The sequence below is a fragment of the Centruroides sculpturatus genome, unplaced genomic scaffold (genome assembly GCF_000671375.1).
Source record: "Centruroides sculpturatus isolate CEXI.00-Female unplaced genomic scaffold, Cexi_2.0 scaffold1618, whole genome shotgun sequence".
Classification (NCBI taxonomy): domain Eukaryota; kingdom Metazoa; phylum Arthropoda; class Arachnida; order Scorpiones; family Buthidae; genus Centruroides; species Centruroides sculpturatus.
The window spans coordinates 58,290-78,116 of NW_019385883.1; the positions used below are offsets into that span (position 1 = coordinate 58,290).

Consider the following 19,827-nt stretch of genomic DNA (forward strand, 5'->3'; position numbering starts at 1 on the left):
TAAAAAAATTCTTGGCTGGAAAGAGATTCCACTCAAATGACGAAGTCATCTCTGAAGTGAACGAGTATTTTGCACACCTTGACAAATTGACCTATTGTGATGGCATAAAAAAGCTAGAACATTGCTGGAATAAGTGCATTGCTAACAAAGGAGACTATATTGAAAAATAAAAAAAGTTTTAACATTATTTTGTTTGTTGTTCTATTTGAGGCCGCGAACTTTCCGAACAGCCCTCGTACCTACAGCTTGGCGATCCTTTTACAGGAATTAATGACTATTTATTTTTATTAAGGGACATTTTTTCAGCTTAGTTTATATTTTTTGTTTATTTTTTGTTTCTTTTATCAGCACAGCTACTTTTCCGTTATTTATATTTTAATTTTGTATTTACGTTCTTTTTTGTGTTTGATTTATTCTATGTTATGGTAACTGAAGAAGATCATTAAGAAACGATCAAAAACATTTTTACTTTATTAATTTTTATTAGCTGGATTATTAAAGATGTGTTTTATTCGTAATATCATAGTTAACAATTACATAAACGGAGAAAACTGTACATAATCAAAATGTACAAATTTATACGTGATTTATGCAGTTTACCTTTTCTTTATTTGATGGTTTAAATTTAATTGGTTACAACTTATGAACAGTTATAATTATAATGATTAACTTTTGATAAATCCTTTCATTTAATATTTAAATAAGTATTTAACCCCTAGTGTGATTAGCTGTACACTTTGGTTTATATGAAAATGTTAGTCATGTCACATATCCTGTTTCATTTTTGTATACAGTATTCATATCAATATGTTATATTATTGTATGTGGCTTCCTCCAAAAAGAATCAGTACTGAAGGGCTGCAGATCATGTTGTTTATTTCCTTTAGGCAGAATTTTAGGTCTGTACATACTCAGTAATCCAGCACTCTTGCTAATCTGGCAGCCCTCTACAAGGAATGATCATATTAGCAACTCTAGTGTATATCATATTTAGATAAAATGCTGAAAACATCAAATAAAAATGTCTGAAAGCTAATTCTTTCTGAAAACAAAAGTTCAGTAGAGCATCGATTATCCGAAACAATTTGTGACTGGGGTTGTTCGGATAATCGATTTTCTGGATAACTGATTATGTACGAAAAAATATATTAACCTATCCCATATTGAAATTTGTTGAAACACTTTCAGTTAACTGATGTTTTGGTTGATCATTATTCAGATAATCAATGCTCTATTGTATTTCAGTAATATATATATTTTATGAATCTATCTATTATTATCTATTAAAAATATATTTTAATTTAATCTAATTTATGTGAATTAATATATCTTATTTATATGTTCAAATAATAAACTATGCATTTAAAAAAGTAAAAAGTATAATCCATATTTCAGATGAAGAAGAAGTAATTGCATTGGAAGAGTTCTATTATGCTCGTAAAAATCCAAATAAAAAATTGGTTAAAGCTGAACATAAAGGAGTTTTTCAGTTTAAGGTATATTATAAAAAGAATATATAAATAAATAAATTTTATTTTTTTCTTATTGCTTTAGGGTCATATATTTTTATATTCAAATTTTATATAATCTTTCATGTTTACAGAATTAGTATATATTCTTTATAAATAATAACTTGTAGTCTTTCCAACAAAAGATGAGCTGCTTTATATGATAATAGCCTGATGGATTGTAGTGGTTGGAGCAACCAATTACAATGCTACATTTTGTCATTCACCCAATAATTATTTAGAAAACATAATGCAGAAATTTTAGTTTAATTGATATAAAATAAATCTCAATTTGATACGGTAGAAAGTAAGAATCATGTCTGTAAGCAAAATGAAACATTGCACAGTCAAGCTAGGGCTATCATTTTAAATGTTCGTAATAACTTTAGTCATCAAAATAACATCTGCAGTAATACTATTAACAAAACATCAAAATGCACTGGTTAATCTGCATCAACAGTCAAAAGTTTAGTATATTACCAAAAATAAGGACATTAAGGTTGGCAATGTTTCCAAACCAAATTCATCCAAGAAATTTTCAACTCCTGGAAAGAAAAGAACGTGGAAATTATCGGTCACAGATTTGAATGATTTTGATTTGCCAGTTGTTCATGCAATTAAATTGGAAGTTTTTAATGAAGATAGTTATCCAACACTTGATTCTTTTAACAAAAAGTTAAATAAAAAGATTTCCTTTGTGGGAAGTAGGTCATCACCAAATTATATTTTAACAAAAACTCTCTAACTAAAATATGAGAAAAAAGAGTATAGAAATTTTATTCTGACAGTTATTTATGCCAAATAAGACAATATAGACTAGAATTATTGGATACACCATTTATTTATTTAGATGAAACTCAAGTAAATGAACATCATGGTGAAACTAAACAGTGAAATGATGACAGTTTTATTTGTGGATGCCAAATTCCAACTAGGATGTCAGAATGTTCTAAAATTAAATGCCAAAGTTGACATTTAATTTTAGAACATTCTGGAAGTATAATGGGACTTTTACCAAACAACCTACTTTTGTTTCACTCTAAAATAAACTCCTCTAATTGTTGCAATGAAATTGATAGTATTAGCTTGCGCAGATGGTTTGAAGAGTTATCACATAATATTCCAGATATAAGTAATAATCGTGTATAATATACTGAAAAGAATTAAAGTTTGGAAATCAAGAAAATCTGAAAATGTTAAATAAAAAAAAGGAATTGCTCATTCCTCTGAACATGCTTAAAACAGATTTATCATTATTACACTCCTCAAAAGTGAAATTGCAGGATTAGTAGAGAAGACAGAAATATGCAAATGGTCAAGTTTGCATACACATTGGGTCATGTAGTACCCAGTTTTGAGCTCTAAAGACCAGCAGCTAGCTCAGGTTGGAAATGCTATCAGTGATGGTTTGCATAAGCTGAACTTTCAAAGAAGCATAGAAAATGCCTCAGAGATAACACTGAGCTGAATACCACCAGTTAACAGCTGGGGAAGGACACCATATCTTGGAGCTGTGTGACCTCAGTTTGTTGATGTGCACAGTTGCAATGCATGTTAGGCATAGTGTGACATGATGAACACAGGAACATCTGTCAACATGCCTAAGAGGGAATGGATCACACTTGTGCACAACAGAGTGCACAGAATAGCAGATTTGCTGACATCCTGTCAAAATCTGTTTACCACAGCACGACGTCTGAAGCCACCTTTTGCCATCAATGGGTGCATCTGTGTTTAACCAAACCATTCACAACAGATTGCATAAGGCTGCATGCTTGGCAATCAGCAACAGGCATGCCATTAACTGTTTGACACAGAACTGTAGAGAGGTTGTGGCCGACGTTTTCAACGCAAAAACGTGTACGTCGGAAGTTCAGCGCCGCCGTCTTATAGGCTTAGAAGTTTCACAATGGCGTTTGGAACGTCAGTGGAATCATGCTTGACATTCTAAATGCCATTGTCAAACCTCTAAGCCTATAAGAAGGCGGCGCTGAATGTCCGACGTACACGTTTTTGCGTTGGAAGCGTCGGCCGCAACTTCTCTTGTATATCTGGCATGGTGTCGTCATCATCACAACTTGACCACTGAATGGCATTGGATATTATTTACAGATGAACCCTGCTTCTGTCTTTGGAGGAATGACAGCTGTGGACAGATGTGCCAGTATTCTGAATACTGCAATATTCAGTGTACTGGCCCCACACTAAACATCATGGTTTGTAGAGGTGTCACGGTCAATCAGCAGANCACAGAATAAATTAACGTAATTACAGTAATTTAAAATGGTAGCAGTTTTTTATTTTGGAAAACCCTGTTTTATTATCTTATTTTATTATATGAGCGGCGGCGCTGAATGTCCGACGTACACATTTTTGCGTTGGAAGCGTCGGCCGCAACTTCTCTTGTATATCTGGCATGGTGTCGTCATCATCACAACTTGACCACTGAATGGCATTGGATATTATTTACAGATGAACCCTGCTTCTGTCTTTGGAGGAATGACAGCTGTGGACAGATGTGCCAGTATTCTGAATACTGCAATATTCAGTGTACTGGCCCCACACTAAACATCATGGTTTGTAGAGGTGTCACGGTCAATCAGCAGACAGACCTGGTGCACATTTCCAGTATTCTGACAGTGGACCAGTACATTTCAAATTGTGGGGTCTGTGGATATGGTATTCCATCTTCAGGTGCTGACTAAGCGGTGTCTCCCCTCGACCATTAGAACAATGTTGTCCAAGTTGTAAATATTGCAAGTATCACGTTTCACCTCTCTGCTTGTCCCCTTTCGAATTCCTCGAATAGATATCTCCATGCCTGCGCGATCGTCTCTCCGTCTTTTTGTGTTAGAATATTTAATTGGTTTGGTTTGATTTATTTGTTTTCAGCAACATCAAACTTGAGTTATCTGCTGAGGGGGATAACTCCCAGGAGGACTTTCTACAAGAAATTGATGGCCCTTTTTAGATGTTTCTAATGTGAAGTAAACCTTTTTAGGTGTTTATAATGTGAAGTAAACCTTTTTAGATGTTTCTAATGTGAAGTTAATGTGTGGTCAGCCTGTCAACAAGGCACAACACAGGATCAACTACCAGTTTTTAATGGTTTTATCCACTTGGCCACTGATGGGCACATATATTTACTTATTTATAACAGTAAATTAATTAAATGTTCAAATTTTTACAAATACAGTTTCAAAATAATTCTTTAAAAGCTATAAAGGACAACCAAAAAATTTATTAATTAGATAATAATGTCATTAAAATTAATTATTTTGGTTAAGGCATACATAATTTTTTATTATGAGAACATTTTAAAATTGTTTTTATTAATATCATATATGATTTATTTTCAGGTAAGCAAAAGAAGAAGAAATCTAAAAAGAAAGTTTCAAAATTGCATAGCNGTATTCCAGCAAGACAGTGCTTGACTACATGTTGCAAGGCAAACTCTCACCATCCTGAACAGAATTTACATCCTTTCCTGGCTGGCAGCCTCACTGGCTCTCTCTCCTATCAAACACCTCTGGGACCTCATCTGATGTAAGGTGCACCAGGGACCACTACCACATACCATAGATAACATGCATGCCACAGTGGATACAGCTTGGCAAGGGATACCTCAAACAACCATTAATTGCCTTATTGATAGTATGCCTCACCTATTAGCATTCACTACAGATGCCCATGGGGGCCATCTTTGTTACTGAATAAATAAGTGTCTTTTGCATATTTTTGCTTGTTCTTTTAATCATTTGCATATCTCTGTCACCTCTACCAGTCCTGCAATGTGCCTATGACTACATGCATTTTTTGTGGTGTTGCAATTTCACTTTTGAGAAGTGTATTAATAATAAAGTAAAAAGATTCATGAAACCAAAAAGTTAGCAAAGTCTTGAGGATATATTATTTTAAGATCACCTTATCATTGTGATTTGAATTTAATAAAGTTAATATGGGGACAAGTAAAAGAATCAACTTAGGAAACTTAAATAAACTTTCTTGTTCGATATCTTAAATTAAAGTTAGCTTCCATCAAGTGTTGCAACTTGTAACTGAAGACATGCAGTGAAACATTTACTAAACATTAAATAGATCTATCAAATGATCAGATTCCCAATATAACATACCATGCCTTTTATTATTACTGTTTCTGGAGATGCAGCATTCTGTAGTAGTGAAGATGAACTCAAAGTAATGGATATTCCTGACATGTTCTAAGTTTTGACTGTGCTTTTAAAAAAGTTTTTTACAGACTATTTTAACAGTCCTTTTCAGGACTTAAATTTTTGATAAAGAGTAACCGAATCAATAAAAGTCTGTTAAAAATAAAGTTTCAAATGTAAACTACAATAAAGAAATGTTATAAATAAATAAATATTTTTGTTAAGGCTTAAATTTTATTAATATTAAATATTTAGAATTTTTACATTTTATAATTATATATTAATCAATCTGTTGAAACTAATATACCAGTATAAAGTTTTGACTGATTGATTATATATACATAGACAATCCATAAGTAAATAGATAGTCTATCCTGAATGTCAGTCAATGTATGAAATTTATGTAAATGTAATAGTAAATGTTTGCTCTTCTTCCAATATTCTCCTGTGGTTGATGGATAAAACATTTATTCTGTTAATGGAGGACAGAGCTTGTCACATTATCAAAATGACCTGAAATTGGCTGGCAACACAAATCATCAGCAAACTTCCATGGGCCAGTCAATCATCTGATATAAATCCCATCGAGCATGTCTGGAATTTGCTGGATAGTGCAATGCAACAATATTTATGACAACCGACTTTCCATATAGAACTTTCAGATTGTTTGTTTGCCAAGTGGACCAATAATCTAGGCCAGGATAGCAGAACTCATTGATTCTATGCTTGACTAGGTTAAGACTTTGAAAAAAAACCGTGGTGAGACAAATACATTTTAATATGCATATGTGGCATTTGTGTACTGTGAAATAAGGATGTCTATTTACTTATTTACTGTATTTTATTCAAAATGTTAGGTAAAGACTCAATGTGTTCATGGTTATTGTAAGTTTGGCAATTCTCACCCTATGTGAGTTTTTCTAGGAATATAACTAATTGTTCATCAAAAACAACTTTGAAAAGCTCATTTTTGTTGAACAGACTATAGAACTTTTAAATGATAAACTAATAGAAAGTAAAAAATGTTAATGTTTTGGTATATGTAATTTTTGATTTAAAAAAGTTTGAGTTTTAGATGATATTTTATCCTAAAAACATATATTAAAAATAAATTATTGAAAATGTTGATATAACGGTAAAATACCTCTAATAAATTTTAGTGTTTATGAAAAATTGTCTTGTGTCTGTAATAGATAAGTATTTTTGATGTAACTACTAATTTAAATGTAATTTAGCTGTTTTAAACAGATCATGTTAAATTATGCTAAGATAATTAAAATTTCATATTAATAATAGTTTTGTATGGATGACTTCTCTAAAATTACATTTTAGGTTTTCTTTTTTAGGTTCATTTTCTACAATTTTAGGTTTAGGGTTTTATACAGGGTTTTCCAAAATGAATGCTACCAGTTTAGATTACAGTAATTATATCAGTTATTATCTGAGAAGTATTTGAAGTACATCAATCGACAGAATAGCTGTTCATCTCCTATTCACAGTCAAACGATGTGTTGTATACCGCCTCTTAGAAGTGCTGTAAACAAAAATGGCAACCTCACAATAGAGAATGTATTTTGTATTCTGCAGTTTGCAAAATTGGAATCTCTCATCATTGTGCAACACAATTAATCTGCGGGAGTCATAGAATTTTGGCTGCTGTGGGAGGAATATCAACATATATGTTATATTGAGCATAAGAAGAATCTGAGTATTGATTGATTGTGTGCCATACACAATGCATGAGGTGCATGCATTGAGAAATTGTTATGGACAAATGTGAAATTTGGAGTTTTCCAATGTTTTAATGCATATTGCAATATTCACAGAATAAATTAACGTAATTACAGTAATTTAAAATGGTAGCAGTTTTTTATTTTGGAAAACCCTGTTTTATTATCTTATTTTATTATATGAGCATTACTATGACTAGAAACCAAGTCTATAGAGTTGATAATTAGATTATAAATTTCATTTATAATTATAAATATATCTCAAGATTTCAGAAATACAATTTTATATAAATTTATGTAAAATTAAAAAAAATGACAGAAATATTTAAAAGATGTGCTAAAAATATTAAAGTATAAATTGATATTTATTATTCTAAATGTAGATGTTTAATACCATATAAATATTTGTAAGTAAACCTTGAAATATATATATATATTTCAAGGCTTACTTACAAATATNTAGCTACAGCAAAGAATACTGACAATAATAATAATAATAATGATGATGATATGTTTAATTAAAGAATAACATTTTTATTCAAGAGTTTGACAGGGTAAAGATTACCTGTAGCCTACTGAAAGCCATTTTGGGAATTCATTAGCCTACGGGAAATCTCAACTTCACACACAAGATGTAGGATGATTTTTTTAAGACTTCTTTTGGCATCTTAAAAGTTGCATCTTATGCCATAAAGTATATTTACAAGAAATAAAATATTAGAGGCATGTACTGTATTGTATAGTTGGCATATATTTCAGAAGTTCTGCTAACATATAAAATCAGAAATGAACATATTATTTGAGTTTGATTTAGAAATGTTACAAAGAAGTGCAGACAGTTTTTTCGGAATAATTATGAATGCAAGCATAATTAGCAATAATATTTTTCAAGGGTAATCCTTTAAATGGATAATAAAGAACAAAGATATTGAGTAAAAAGTGAGTTAATACAATTTAATTTCAAATATAATATTAATTAATCTTACTCATATTCAAATTGTCTAAATTACCTAAATTTAATAAAACAGTAAAATTAATTTAATAGTTAAATTATTTATTCCTAGAAACAAGTAACTACTACTAGCATATATAATATTAAAAATTAATTTTACATGTTATTTTTGGTAGTAAAATGAAAACTAAGTTGTAACCATACATAAAAATAAACTTTAAGTATAACAATAATTTATATATTTTTATTAATTAATTAAATACAGTGAAGTCTCGATAGTTTTACGTTCCATATAGTTCAAGGCACTACCATCCTTAATCTGAAGTAATGGTACTCAACCAGATCACATAAAAATTATGTTTGGGTAATTCAAATCAAGTGTGTGATGAGACACACTTAATTACGTATAATAATTATAATTAAAATTATAATTATTATATATAATAATTATAATTTTAATTATAATTATTATACGTAATTAAGTGTGTCTCATCACACACTTGATTTGAATTACCCAAACATAATTTTTATGTGATCTGGTTGAGTACCATTACTTCAGATTAAGGATGGTAGTGCCTTGAACTATATGGAACGTAAAACTATCGAGACTTCACTGTATTTAATTAATTAATAAAAATATATAAATTATTGTTATACTTAAAGTTTATTTTTATGTATGGTTACAACTTAGTTTTCATTTTACTACCAAAAATAACATGTAAAATTAATTTTTAATATTATATATGCTAGTAGTAGTTACTTGTTTCTAGGAATAAATAATTTAACTATTAAATTAATTTTACTGTTTTATTAAATTTAGGTAATTTAGACAATTTGAATATGAGTAAGATTAATTAATATTATATTTGAAATTAAATTGTATTAACTCACTTTTTACTCAATATCTTTGTTCTTTATTATCCATTTAAAGGATTACCCTTGAAAAATATTATTGCTAATTATGCTTGCATTCATAATTATTCCGAAAAAACTGTCTGCACTTCTTTGTAACATTTCTAAATCAAACTCAAATAATATGTTCATTTCTGATTTTATATGTTAGCAGAACTTCTGAAATATATGCCAACTATACAATACAGTACATGCCTCTAATATTTTATTTCTTGTAAATATACTTTATGGCATAAGATGCAACTTTTAAGATGCCAAAAGAAGTCTTAAAAAAATCATCCTACATCTTGTGTGTGAAGTTGAGATTTCCCGTAGGCTAATGAATTCCCAAAATGGCTTTCAGTAGGCTACAGGTAATCTTTACCCTGTCAAACTCTTGAATAAAAATGTTATTCTTTAATTAAACATATCATCATCATTATTATTATTATTATTGTCAGTATTCTTTGCTGTAGCTAAGTATCTTTTGCATGTATTCATGTTGAATGTTTTACTTGTAAATTACTTTTTTTAAACCTCTCTTTTCTCTGATAAGTAAGTAAGCATTGTAATTTTACTTTTTTTTAAACCAAATTTTGACTTTTTTCTGTTAAATTACAATGTTTATTTTTTGTTTTTAAATCATAAATATTTAAACAGTATTACAATTAATTTCTTGTACCTAGATCTTTTAGATAATTCATTTTTACAGTTTTTAGAATAATAAACTATTTATTTTTTTTATAAATATATTTTGACATATATTACTGGATTTTTTTCACTGATCTGTTCCCAAGCAAGTATATTTTAAAAATTCCAAGAAAGTTTTGAAAATAACACTGTAATAAATAATATCTTGGATAAACTATTTAACTCCTTCAGCTCTGTGGACCCTATGAGAGCCTTTTTAGCAAGCCAATTATGGCTTTAGCCAGGCCCACAATGGAAGAGCTGGGTGGTGAGGGATGGAGCCTGACATATCTTGACTGACCAACCATCCCCAAAAAATTACTGGTTTTTTTACTTGTCTGGATTTGATCTTGGAAGTTTTCTGTCGTATTGAAATTTATAGATTTTTATCTGCATCTATTATAGTTTCATTTTCTTATTTTATTGAATAATATATATAATAATTTCATAATTTCCAAGTATTTGCTTTGGAACAGTTCTATAAGACACCCAGATTCAAATAAGGAAAATATAATTTATGTATATATGATAATTATTTTCAAACATTACCATAGTTTAAATAAATTGAATAAAAAAATTTGTTTATTTTAAAATAACATCTCAATCATATTATTTTTATAATAGAATATATGATTGTCAGATAAAATACATAGATTCAAGTGTTGAAAGATTAATTATATAGAAATTCACATCACCCCAGGGCCATAATCAGATAAGTTAATATAATATAACAATTTTTGTATGTAAAATAAACAAAATCCTAACAAACATGAAAATTTAAAATTTATAAATTGCATTACTCAATTTCAAATTGCAATGAAAAATTTTTTTAATAAAATAATTGAATATGATAGAATTAACTTGAGAAATGTATAATTTTTCAGTGCCTTATCTGCAAGAAGATTGTAGAAAATAATGTGAAAGTTATGAAACATATTAATGCTCATATTGAAATACATCGTCAGTGCAAACCTGCTTTAAGTGACCTTACCCAATGCAAATATTGTTTTCGTGATTTCGAAACACCTTTTAGTATGCAATGTCATATTGAAGCTGTAAGTATTGCTAATTTTTTTGAAGTTTATTTATTTACTTATATATATATATATTTGATAACTGTTTATCAATTTACAGGTTCACTTAAAAAAGGATTCATTGGTTTGCCGAATATGTAACCAAGAATTTATTCAATTTAAAAATTTATTATCACACATGAAAAACTTTCATATACAATACGAAATGCCGTATAGTTGTCAGCTTTGTCATTTTCGTTCATCATTTCATCAAGATGTCATATTGCATTTTAATGAGGTATTTATAATAATTTAATTGATAATGAGGGAGATAATAGATAACAATTTCATCTAATTTATTTATATTGGAAAGTTCAGATAAGATAGATATACTGTAGATTGTTGACATAAATGAGTAGATTGTTGACAAATTAGCAAAATTTCCACATTAATTTGGAACTATTTTATTACTTACTCTCACTAGGAATTTCTTTGACTTAACCTTTCAGCAGTGAGTTAGTCAGGTATGGTGCTATCCCTATGTAGTGGAGAATAAACGTGAGAAATTTTTTAAGTATTATTCCACGTGTTTTTTCTCATTACTGTTTCAGAAAAATATTTTGTAAACAGTTATGCCTAGTAAAGAAAAGTTTTTTTTTTTTTTTATTGTTACATATTCCTTTTTTTGTGAATTTTTTTCGCAGTAGTTTTTGGTGATATCCGCAAAAGAATTTTGTGGATATATTCGTCATTCACCATTTCCACACAATCGCCCTTGATGGATATATCTGTCGGTCACTGCTGAGTGGTTAATATTAAAACTGATTCTACATAAAATAATGTTATGTATCTTCTTCATCTGATAGTATGTAAGGTTTAAAAATTTTGTTATAACAATTCATAAATTCCAGTAAAATAATTTAATTGGATGAATGTTTTAGACCTCATTAATAAGCTAGTTTCGAGTTGTATATCATAAACATAGATTGTCATATTTTTTTGGTTTATGATGTATGATATGAAGCTGGCTTATTAAGCAGGCCAAAAAGATTTATCTAATTAAACCATTTTGCTAGAATTTATGAAGGTCATCTGTTTGTCTTCTAGTCTTCTAAAATGAAAGCTATTTTAAATTATTGTAATATGTTAATTATTGCATCAGAAGTATGCAGTGTATGCCATGCAACATAAGGTACACACATTGAATGATTATAATGGGCAAATGTGAAATTTGGAAGTTTTCCAATGTTTTAATGTATATTACAATATTCACAGATAATAATTAACATAATTACAATAATTTAAAATGGTAGCATTGTTTTCAGAAGACCCTGTATTTGTTTTAAAAACATTTTCATTTAGTAATTTTATTTTATTTATTTTTTATTCTAGGTTCATTATGGAACAGATAAGATGATGTGTCATTACTGCTTAAAAATTTTTCACATAAAATTTTCTAATGTTGGATTAGGCTTTATTCAGAATTATTTTTATCATATACACAAGCATCAGCTGAAGTCAGTAACAAGAAAATGCTCGAAATGTTGCTTGATTTTTCTTAGTGTTCAAGAACTGAAAGAACATCGAATGTATGATCATAAAGTATTAGTCAATCGAAAAGGTATAAGAATTTTACCTGTTTTATTATATTCTTAATTAATTTAATTTATTAATACTCATAGCGATGGCTATGGACATAAATTAAACATCTTTGTTTACAGGATTATATAATTTTATTGCAAGAGATTTATTTCATCGGTAAAAACAGTATTCTGAATTAATTGCAATGAGATTCATTATTATTTGGATCTTTCTTTCTTCTGTTTATAATGGAGTGAGATGAGAGATTTCACATAACATATAAGGTGAAGAAATATAAATTTTTGATGAGTTATATTTATCAGATTATAATGTCAATAGTAAAATATTGGCAAACATAATATATATTGCTGGAATTCTGCATACATCGTTTTTTGTAACCCTAAATGATCAAAGATATATAAGTTTAAAATAATATATATGTAAAGAATAATCTTAAATCAGAATATTTTTTAGATTACTTCATATTTAAGAGGAGTTATATTCATGATGTAACTATCACTTTTATGTTTTTTTTTTCCTAATAGTGAAGAAAGGTAACAATCTTGTTTGCTCTTTAAATTTTGATATAAATTTTAAATAAAATATATCATATATTATCAGCAGTGCTCTTTTTCTAAGAAAATTACTGCCAGTATGCATACATGGTGACAAAAATAAAGTTCTCTTTTAAGAAAAATTTAACTGTAATGAAAAACTAGTCTAATACTACAATAACTTTATATATATATACATTTACATTGTAGTATTTATAGTATTTTCTAAATTTTTTGTATATCTCTTGTCTGCACTCTTTCCCCAATTTCTTGTTTTGGATTGTCAGTTGCTACATGGTGCCCTTTTAACTGAGTTTTTATCTTCCCTATTTAAAGTATTGTTATTAATACTTCTTCGTACTTCACATCTTGACACAAATATAGTGGTGACAGAATATTGTCTGTTTGCAGAAAGATGGTCTCTGACAAAAGTGACATCCCCCATCCCATTTGCTTTTCATATAGGCTGTGATCAGTCCATGGCTTTTGTTGTGGCTGATAGATTTGCCCAGTTTATTTCATCATTTTTATTGTCCTAGTCACCAGCCTTCTTGCCCAAACATATAGAATTTTTCTTACTAAGCATCTGTCAGTATGTAGGAGCAGCTATCAATACCTTTTATGCTATCTGTCAGTACAATATAATAAATAGCACGTTCTAGCTGAAAAATAGCCCTGATTATCAGTATGTGATATGTTTTTAGTTATATAATCAAATTAAGTTCTGAAAGCAATCCATTCAACAAGTGACTAAATTATAAGGTTTAGATTAAAATATAAAATATTATGCAAGTTTTATCGTATAACTAATGTCAGAAACATAAAATTGACTTTCTTATGAGAAATAAATCAAAGATGAAACAGAATAATGCATACATGATACTTGAATTTCTAAAACATTTAAAGTAGATAATACAGTTGTTATTAAAGTTAAACTTTGTTAAAGATAAAATATTGACAGATCAAAACCTGAATCTATAGATAATTTACATTTTAAATTGTATTTAACTAAATAAAAGTGAATACAGAAACTATTCTACTCTCAGCACCGGGGTGAACATTACACTATACTATTCGGAACCTGTAACCGGTGCATGACGCATATATACTGTATATCGCTGTTGACAAACGTTTTCGAGCAATCTCTTTGCTCTTCTTCAGGTCAACTGGAATTCCCTGGACGGAGCGTATTCTATTTGTTGGAATCGGGTGTCAATTCCGTCGGTGGGTCTTTTCTGACATGCACAGTCGTGTGGTGGGGAGGAAATGGTGGGTTGGCATCTAACAGTGATTGCAAGGCCGGAGACAGAGTCAGCTCTTCTTTCCGGTTAATGCACGTGGTTAGCCGGCCGGCGTTGTAGATAGCTGTAACCTCTAGCCACCTGAGATGTTCTTGGTGGGGTGTATTGATGATAACAGTAGCTTTTTTGAATCACGCTTCTACTTCGGGATCTGACACATACGTGGCCAGGGCTGTGGTGAGTCTCCCGGGTCAGATATCCGCCTGGTGTTCACGTATGCAGGTGTTCAAGGAACGTTTGGTAGAGCCAACGTATAATAAGTCTTCGTTCTGTCTGTTGTCCCTGATTGGGATAGAATATATTCTGGGGAGTCTGGTGCGATCGGGAGGGTCTTTATCATTCCATAATATACAGAAAATCGTGGGACATCTTCCGTATGCTAACTGTATCCCATGTTCCCTGGCTATCTTCTTATGTATTGTCTTAAGGTATGGGTTGAATGTGACGGGGACTCTTGTTGAGCCGTCTTGCTGCGGGTCGGTAGCATTACTTGCGGTTGGGGCGTGTTTCAGGCATTGGTATCGTTCTACTAAGCGGTGTGTCATGTTCGGGAACCCGTGCTCGGTTGCTATCCTCCTGATGCGGGCTAATTCAGTTGTCAGGGCCTGCTTGGTGGATGAATGCAAGAACACTCTTTCTACTAGAGCTCTGTAAACCACAAACCCTCAGCCACCCCTACGTACATACCAGCCGATTATTGTGATCCTTTCCTGTATAAGGCAGCCTTTAGAGCTCTAGTAGAAAAGGCGTTCTCGCACTCATCCACCAAGCAGGCCCTGACAACTGAATTAGCCCGCATCAGGAGGATAGCAACCGAGCACGGGTTCCCGAACATGACACGCCGCTTAGTAGAACGATACCAACGCCTGAAACACGCCCTGTCCGCAAGTAATGCTACCGACCCGCAGCAAGACGGCTCAACAAGAGTCCCCGTCACATTCAACCCATACCTTAAGACAATACATAAGAAGATAGCCAGGGAACATGGGATACAGTTAGCATACGGAAGATGTCCCACGATTTTCTGTATATTATGGAATGATAAAGACCCTCCCGATCGCACCAGACTCCCCAGAATATATTCTATCCCAATCAGGGACAACAGACAGAACGAAGACTTATTATACGTTGGCTCTACCAAACGTTCCTCGAACACCTGCATACGTGAACACCAGGCGGATATCTGACACGGGAGACTCACCACAGCCCTGGCCACGTATGTGTCAGATCCCGAAGTAGAAGCGTGATTCAAAAAAGCTACTGTTATCATCAATACACCCCACCAAGAACATCTCAGGTGGCTAGAGGCTACAGCTATCTACAACGCCGGCCGGCTAACCACATGCATTAACCGGAAAGAAGAGCTAACTGTCTCTGGCCTGGCAATTACTGTTAGATGCCAACCTACCACTTCCTCCCCCACCACACGACTGTGCATGTCAGAAAAGACCCACCCCGTTGGAATTGACACCCGATCCCAACAAATAGAATACGCTCTGTCCAGGGAATTCCAGTTGACCTGAAGAAAAGCAAAGAGATTGCTCGAAAACGTTTGTCAACAGTGATATACAGTATATATGCGTCACGCACCTGTTACAGGTTCCGGATAGTGTAGTGTAAATAAAAGTGTATCAAGAATCAAAAATTTGTTGTTTTAGAAGCTACATTTAATCTTAATTAGAAAAAAATACTTTTATTTTTTTCATTTGCTTTATTAATTTTATTTAACTCAGATTTTCATTAAGTATGTTTGAAGTAAAATTAACATAATATTTAGAACTTAGTTTTTTAACTATTTAATTTAATTTTTTTAATATTATTATGCTTATTTCGTAAACTGTATGCTGAATTCTGTATTATTGTTATTTAATTTTTGTTTTTTTTTAACTGTAAACTGCATTTATAAAACTGTGAAAATTATATACTATGTCACTTAACTATTCTACTTGCAGCAGGACTGTATTTGATTTTAGTAAATGGCAATATAATTAATAACAGAAATTTAAGACTAAATTTATTATAATTTAGTCATAAATTTTTTATGATTTATATTGTATTTTTTATGATTTTTAGTAGACATTACAGTATTGAAGTAATAAAAATGCATTTTTACTTATTTATAAATAATTATTTTATAATTGGATAATGATTTAATTTTATTAGGAATTCATTCAATTAAATCCACCTTTGTGGCACCTTCCAAAGAATATTTAGAAGGAATATCAAATCCAAATAATTCAGAAATTATATTAAACAATGCAAACTGTGAAGTTTCTGCAGAAAAATCTATCAAACAGTTAAATAACAAATTAAATTCCACTTATATGGAATATAACAATAAGCCATCGTACCTCTGCTGTGAATGCGGTTGTCCTATGGCACTTGGACATTTTGGGTAAATATTAAAATTAATTTATAAATGTAATAATGCTAATTCCACACAGATGTAAAAGTTCATGTTAACATTTATTTTATTCGTACCAGGAGATTTTTGATTTGTGGTTGTTGTCCCTATTCGACAAATTGTCATAAAGCTTTCGTAGATCACATGATTTATAAGCATACGAAACTCCATACATCTGGGAAGAATATGGCAATGGATCTAAAACCTGTTTTATTAAAATATCCTATGAAATGCAAATGTGGATTTTCTTCATTTGAAGGTAATTCAATAGGTATGTATTAAAAAAATTCCTGTTAAATGCACTTTATCTAAATTTTAAAAAAAGGGAAGTAATACAATGTTTTATATTTAATTTTTAGCTAACCATTTAGTGAACTGTAAGAAGATAACTTGTCAGATAACACCTTCTACAAAGTGCATGATTACGGTCATTAAAAAGTCGGTGGACCAATTCAGATATTTTGATAAAGACACTAAGGAGTCGGATTTCTCTCAGTCATTTTTAAAGATGATCAAAACAGAAAAAAATCAAGGATTCAAAGATTCAGAAAGTATGGATTATAACGAAGATGATAATCATTCTACTGTTAATAGAAGTTTCAACATTAAATTTAAAGAACTATCTTTGTCTCCTGTGCAAGACATTATGAATGAAAACAGTCAAGCTTCACCAGCAATTGATGACGATACCAAAGATCACACAGAATTCTCATGTCTTGATTATAAAGAAAGTTCGTATGATTTTTGTGAATTATTAAATTTTTGTAGCTAGTGATTTAATTATTTTTATTTTATTTTTTTTTTTTTTGTAGGAAATCCTGATATGTTAAATGCATTAGGTCTTGTAAGGCGAACTATGTTTATTTCGGATTCTATGAATAATTCCAGAGATACGTTTGACGATTCAAAATCGGAATCTCTGTACTTCGAAGTTGAAGTAGAAGAAATGGATCCTAGCATTCATATATGCGAAGAAATTGTCGAAATGGACAATTAACGATAGTGTTTTTTAAAATTAATAAAATTATAGGTAATAGTATATTTATACACAAGATTTTTCCAAAAATTTTATAAAAGTTGGCTTTATAACTTTCAATAAATTGTTCTTATTTTCTCTTTGGAAGCAAAAATATCACATAAGTTTATTTTGAGTGTTTTGTTTAAGCTAGCAAATTAAATATGACATTTTATAAAATCAGGAATGTGATTTAAATTTCATTTAAAATGTTATGGGTTTGTATTCTTAATATGGTTGTAGAAAAATTATTTATGATACAGCATAATGTATAGTGGATTTAGATTTAATATTTATATAGAAATTATTCACTTCTAAAATAATGCACACAATTTTTACATATTGCATCTTTTGTATATAATATCTTATCTGTGTCTTGCATTGTATCAATGCAGTTTTTTTTTTTAATTATGTTTTTTGTAAATGTTAAACATACATACCAATGAAACATTATTGCACCATCTCCAAATGTGCCATATTTACAAGGGAAATGGGATCAATATATAAGCATAATTATTTTCATTTCATTAATTTTAAAATTAAAAAATATTAAGAAATTATGAGAAATTTTTTGTGATGATCTCAAAGACTTTATGCAAGGTTTTTAATGCATATGGCTCAATATAATTTTATTATTATTTTTATCATTGATATAGTAGTACAAGTTATGTTGTTATAATAGAATTTGGGTTCTAAAATCAAAAAAAAAAAAAAAAAAGACTGAATCACTGCCATTGTATATTTCTTGTTTTGTTTATTATTTATTCATGTGTACATGAATCATGATTTTGTGATGTTTATCCATTTTTAAGTGTTCCTTATTCTATGTAAAGTATTTAAATATATTCATAACAATTGTACAAATTACATACAATTGAATGTTGTAATAATGAAAAATAAGTTATGCAATATTTTTCCGTTTCGTTATTAATCAAATCCCTTTTCATATGTTCTTGTGATATATAATGCTGACTACTATCAATATAATAAAGTTTTAAAGTGTTCTTTGAATTTTTCTTGAATTAAGTTGGAACTAAATGACCGAAAAATATGTTTTCTGTTCTATTTTACTTTGTTCTTTTTTAAATTTGTGTACTTTGTTTGCAATAATCTGTAGATTATATTAACATTTCCTATTACACAAGATGGTCAGAATTAAACTGATGGTACTCAGATATCTGTAGAGCTGGCTTGACACTTGGTACAGTACATATGCAATGAAGATCATGGGGAAGAGATGTGCAGTAAAGGTAAACGATTGGTTGAAATTTTCTCTACTGGGGAAACTCTTACTGTTCAGTCAAAAAATGTAAATTTCTGGCAATGGGCTTTATTTGAAAGATGGTATTTATCAGGACTATGTGTGTACTCTGTTGGAGCAGAAGGTCAGTGTAGTGACGCATCTTCCAAATTCTTTTTGAATGTTATGCGCTGCCGGGAATAACACTGTTTTACAATTGCAATATGTCACCAAAGAAAAATCCTGCATTGAGACCATACCTTAGATGTGTAAAATGTAATTTTACTTTTTCTTATAAAATTTTGTCCACTCACAATTGTCATCCTTGCAGTGCCATGTTTTACGCTGTTGTTGAAAATGTCAACTAATTTTCCCCCACAAATCTCTTTCCCATGATCTGCATTGTGTGTGTACTGTTTAACTCAATTTGATTCAATAGACCCAGCTTCATGCCTATCTGACTACTGTCAGTTTAATTCTAACTTATAATAAAAAGAAAAAAATATGACAAGGCTCCACCTGCCCCATAGCAGAACAGTTAACGTGTTTCTTTGTGTAAACAAATCGCATGCAAATCGGCTATGTCTTTCTCTCGTGAAGTCCATGTTTAACGTTGTTTATTTCAATAAAAAGTAATAGGCTATGGCCCAGTCCACATGAAGATAAGGAAAGTAGTTTTGAATGAAAGAGACCATTGTGGTGCGCCTCTGAAGTTATACTTGGTTGAATACGTGCGAAGGAGAATGAACAGAAGGAATATGGTTTTAAGCGGGGATTAC

At 30.4% G+C, this 19,827-nt stretch overlaps 2 protein-coding genes across 2 annotated transcripts in view; both read left to right on the forward strand.

Moving 5' to 3' along the window:
- The window catches only part of LOC111612382, a 47,728-nt gene extending 42,670 nt beyond the window's left edge, over positions 1-5,058 (forward strand). The window contains exon 4 of the mRNA XM_023353588.1: positions 4,868-5,058. Within this exon, the coding sequence (XP_023209356.1) occupies positions 4,868-5,058 (191 nt within the window). The remainder of the gene's footprint in view (positions 1-4,867) is intronic.
- LOC111612384 (zinc finger protein 280C-like) lies at positions 1,378-18,819 on the forward strand. The gene is made up of 8 exons (XM_023353591.1): positions 1,378-1,496; positions 10,825-10,995; positions 11,075-11,251; positions 12,346-12,574; positions 16,553-16,784; positions 16,874-17,064; positions 17,153-17,524; positions 17,606-18,819. Exons 2-8 carry the CDS (start codon positions 10,867-10,869, stop codon positions 17,788-17,790), a joined length of 1,515 nt encoding a protein of 504 aa, XP_023209359.1. The 5' UTR covers positions 1,378-1,496; positions 10,825-10,866; the 3' UTR covers positions 17,791-18,819.
- The last annotated feature ends 1,008 nt before the right edge of the window (positions 18,820-19,827 follow it).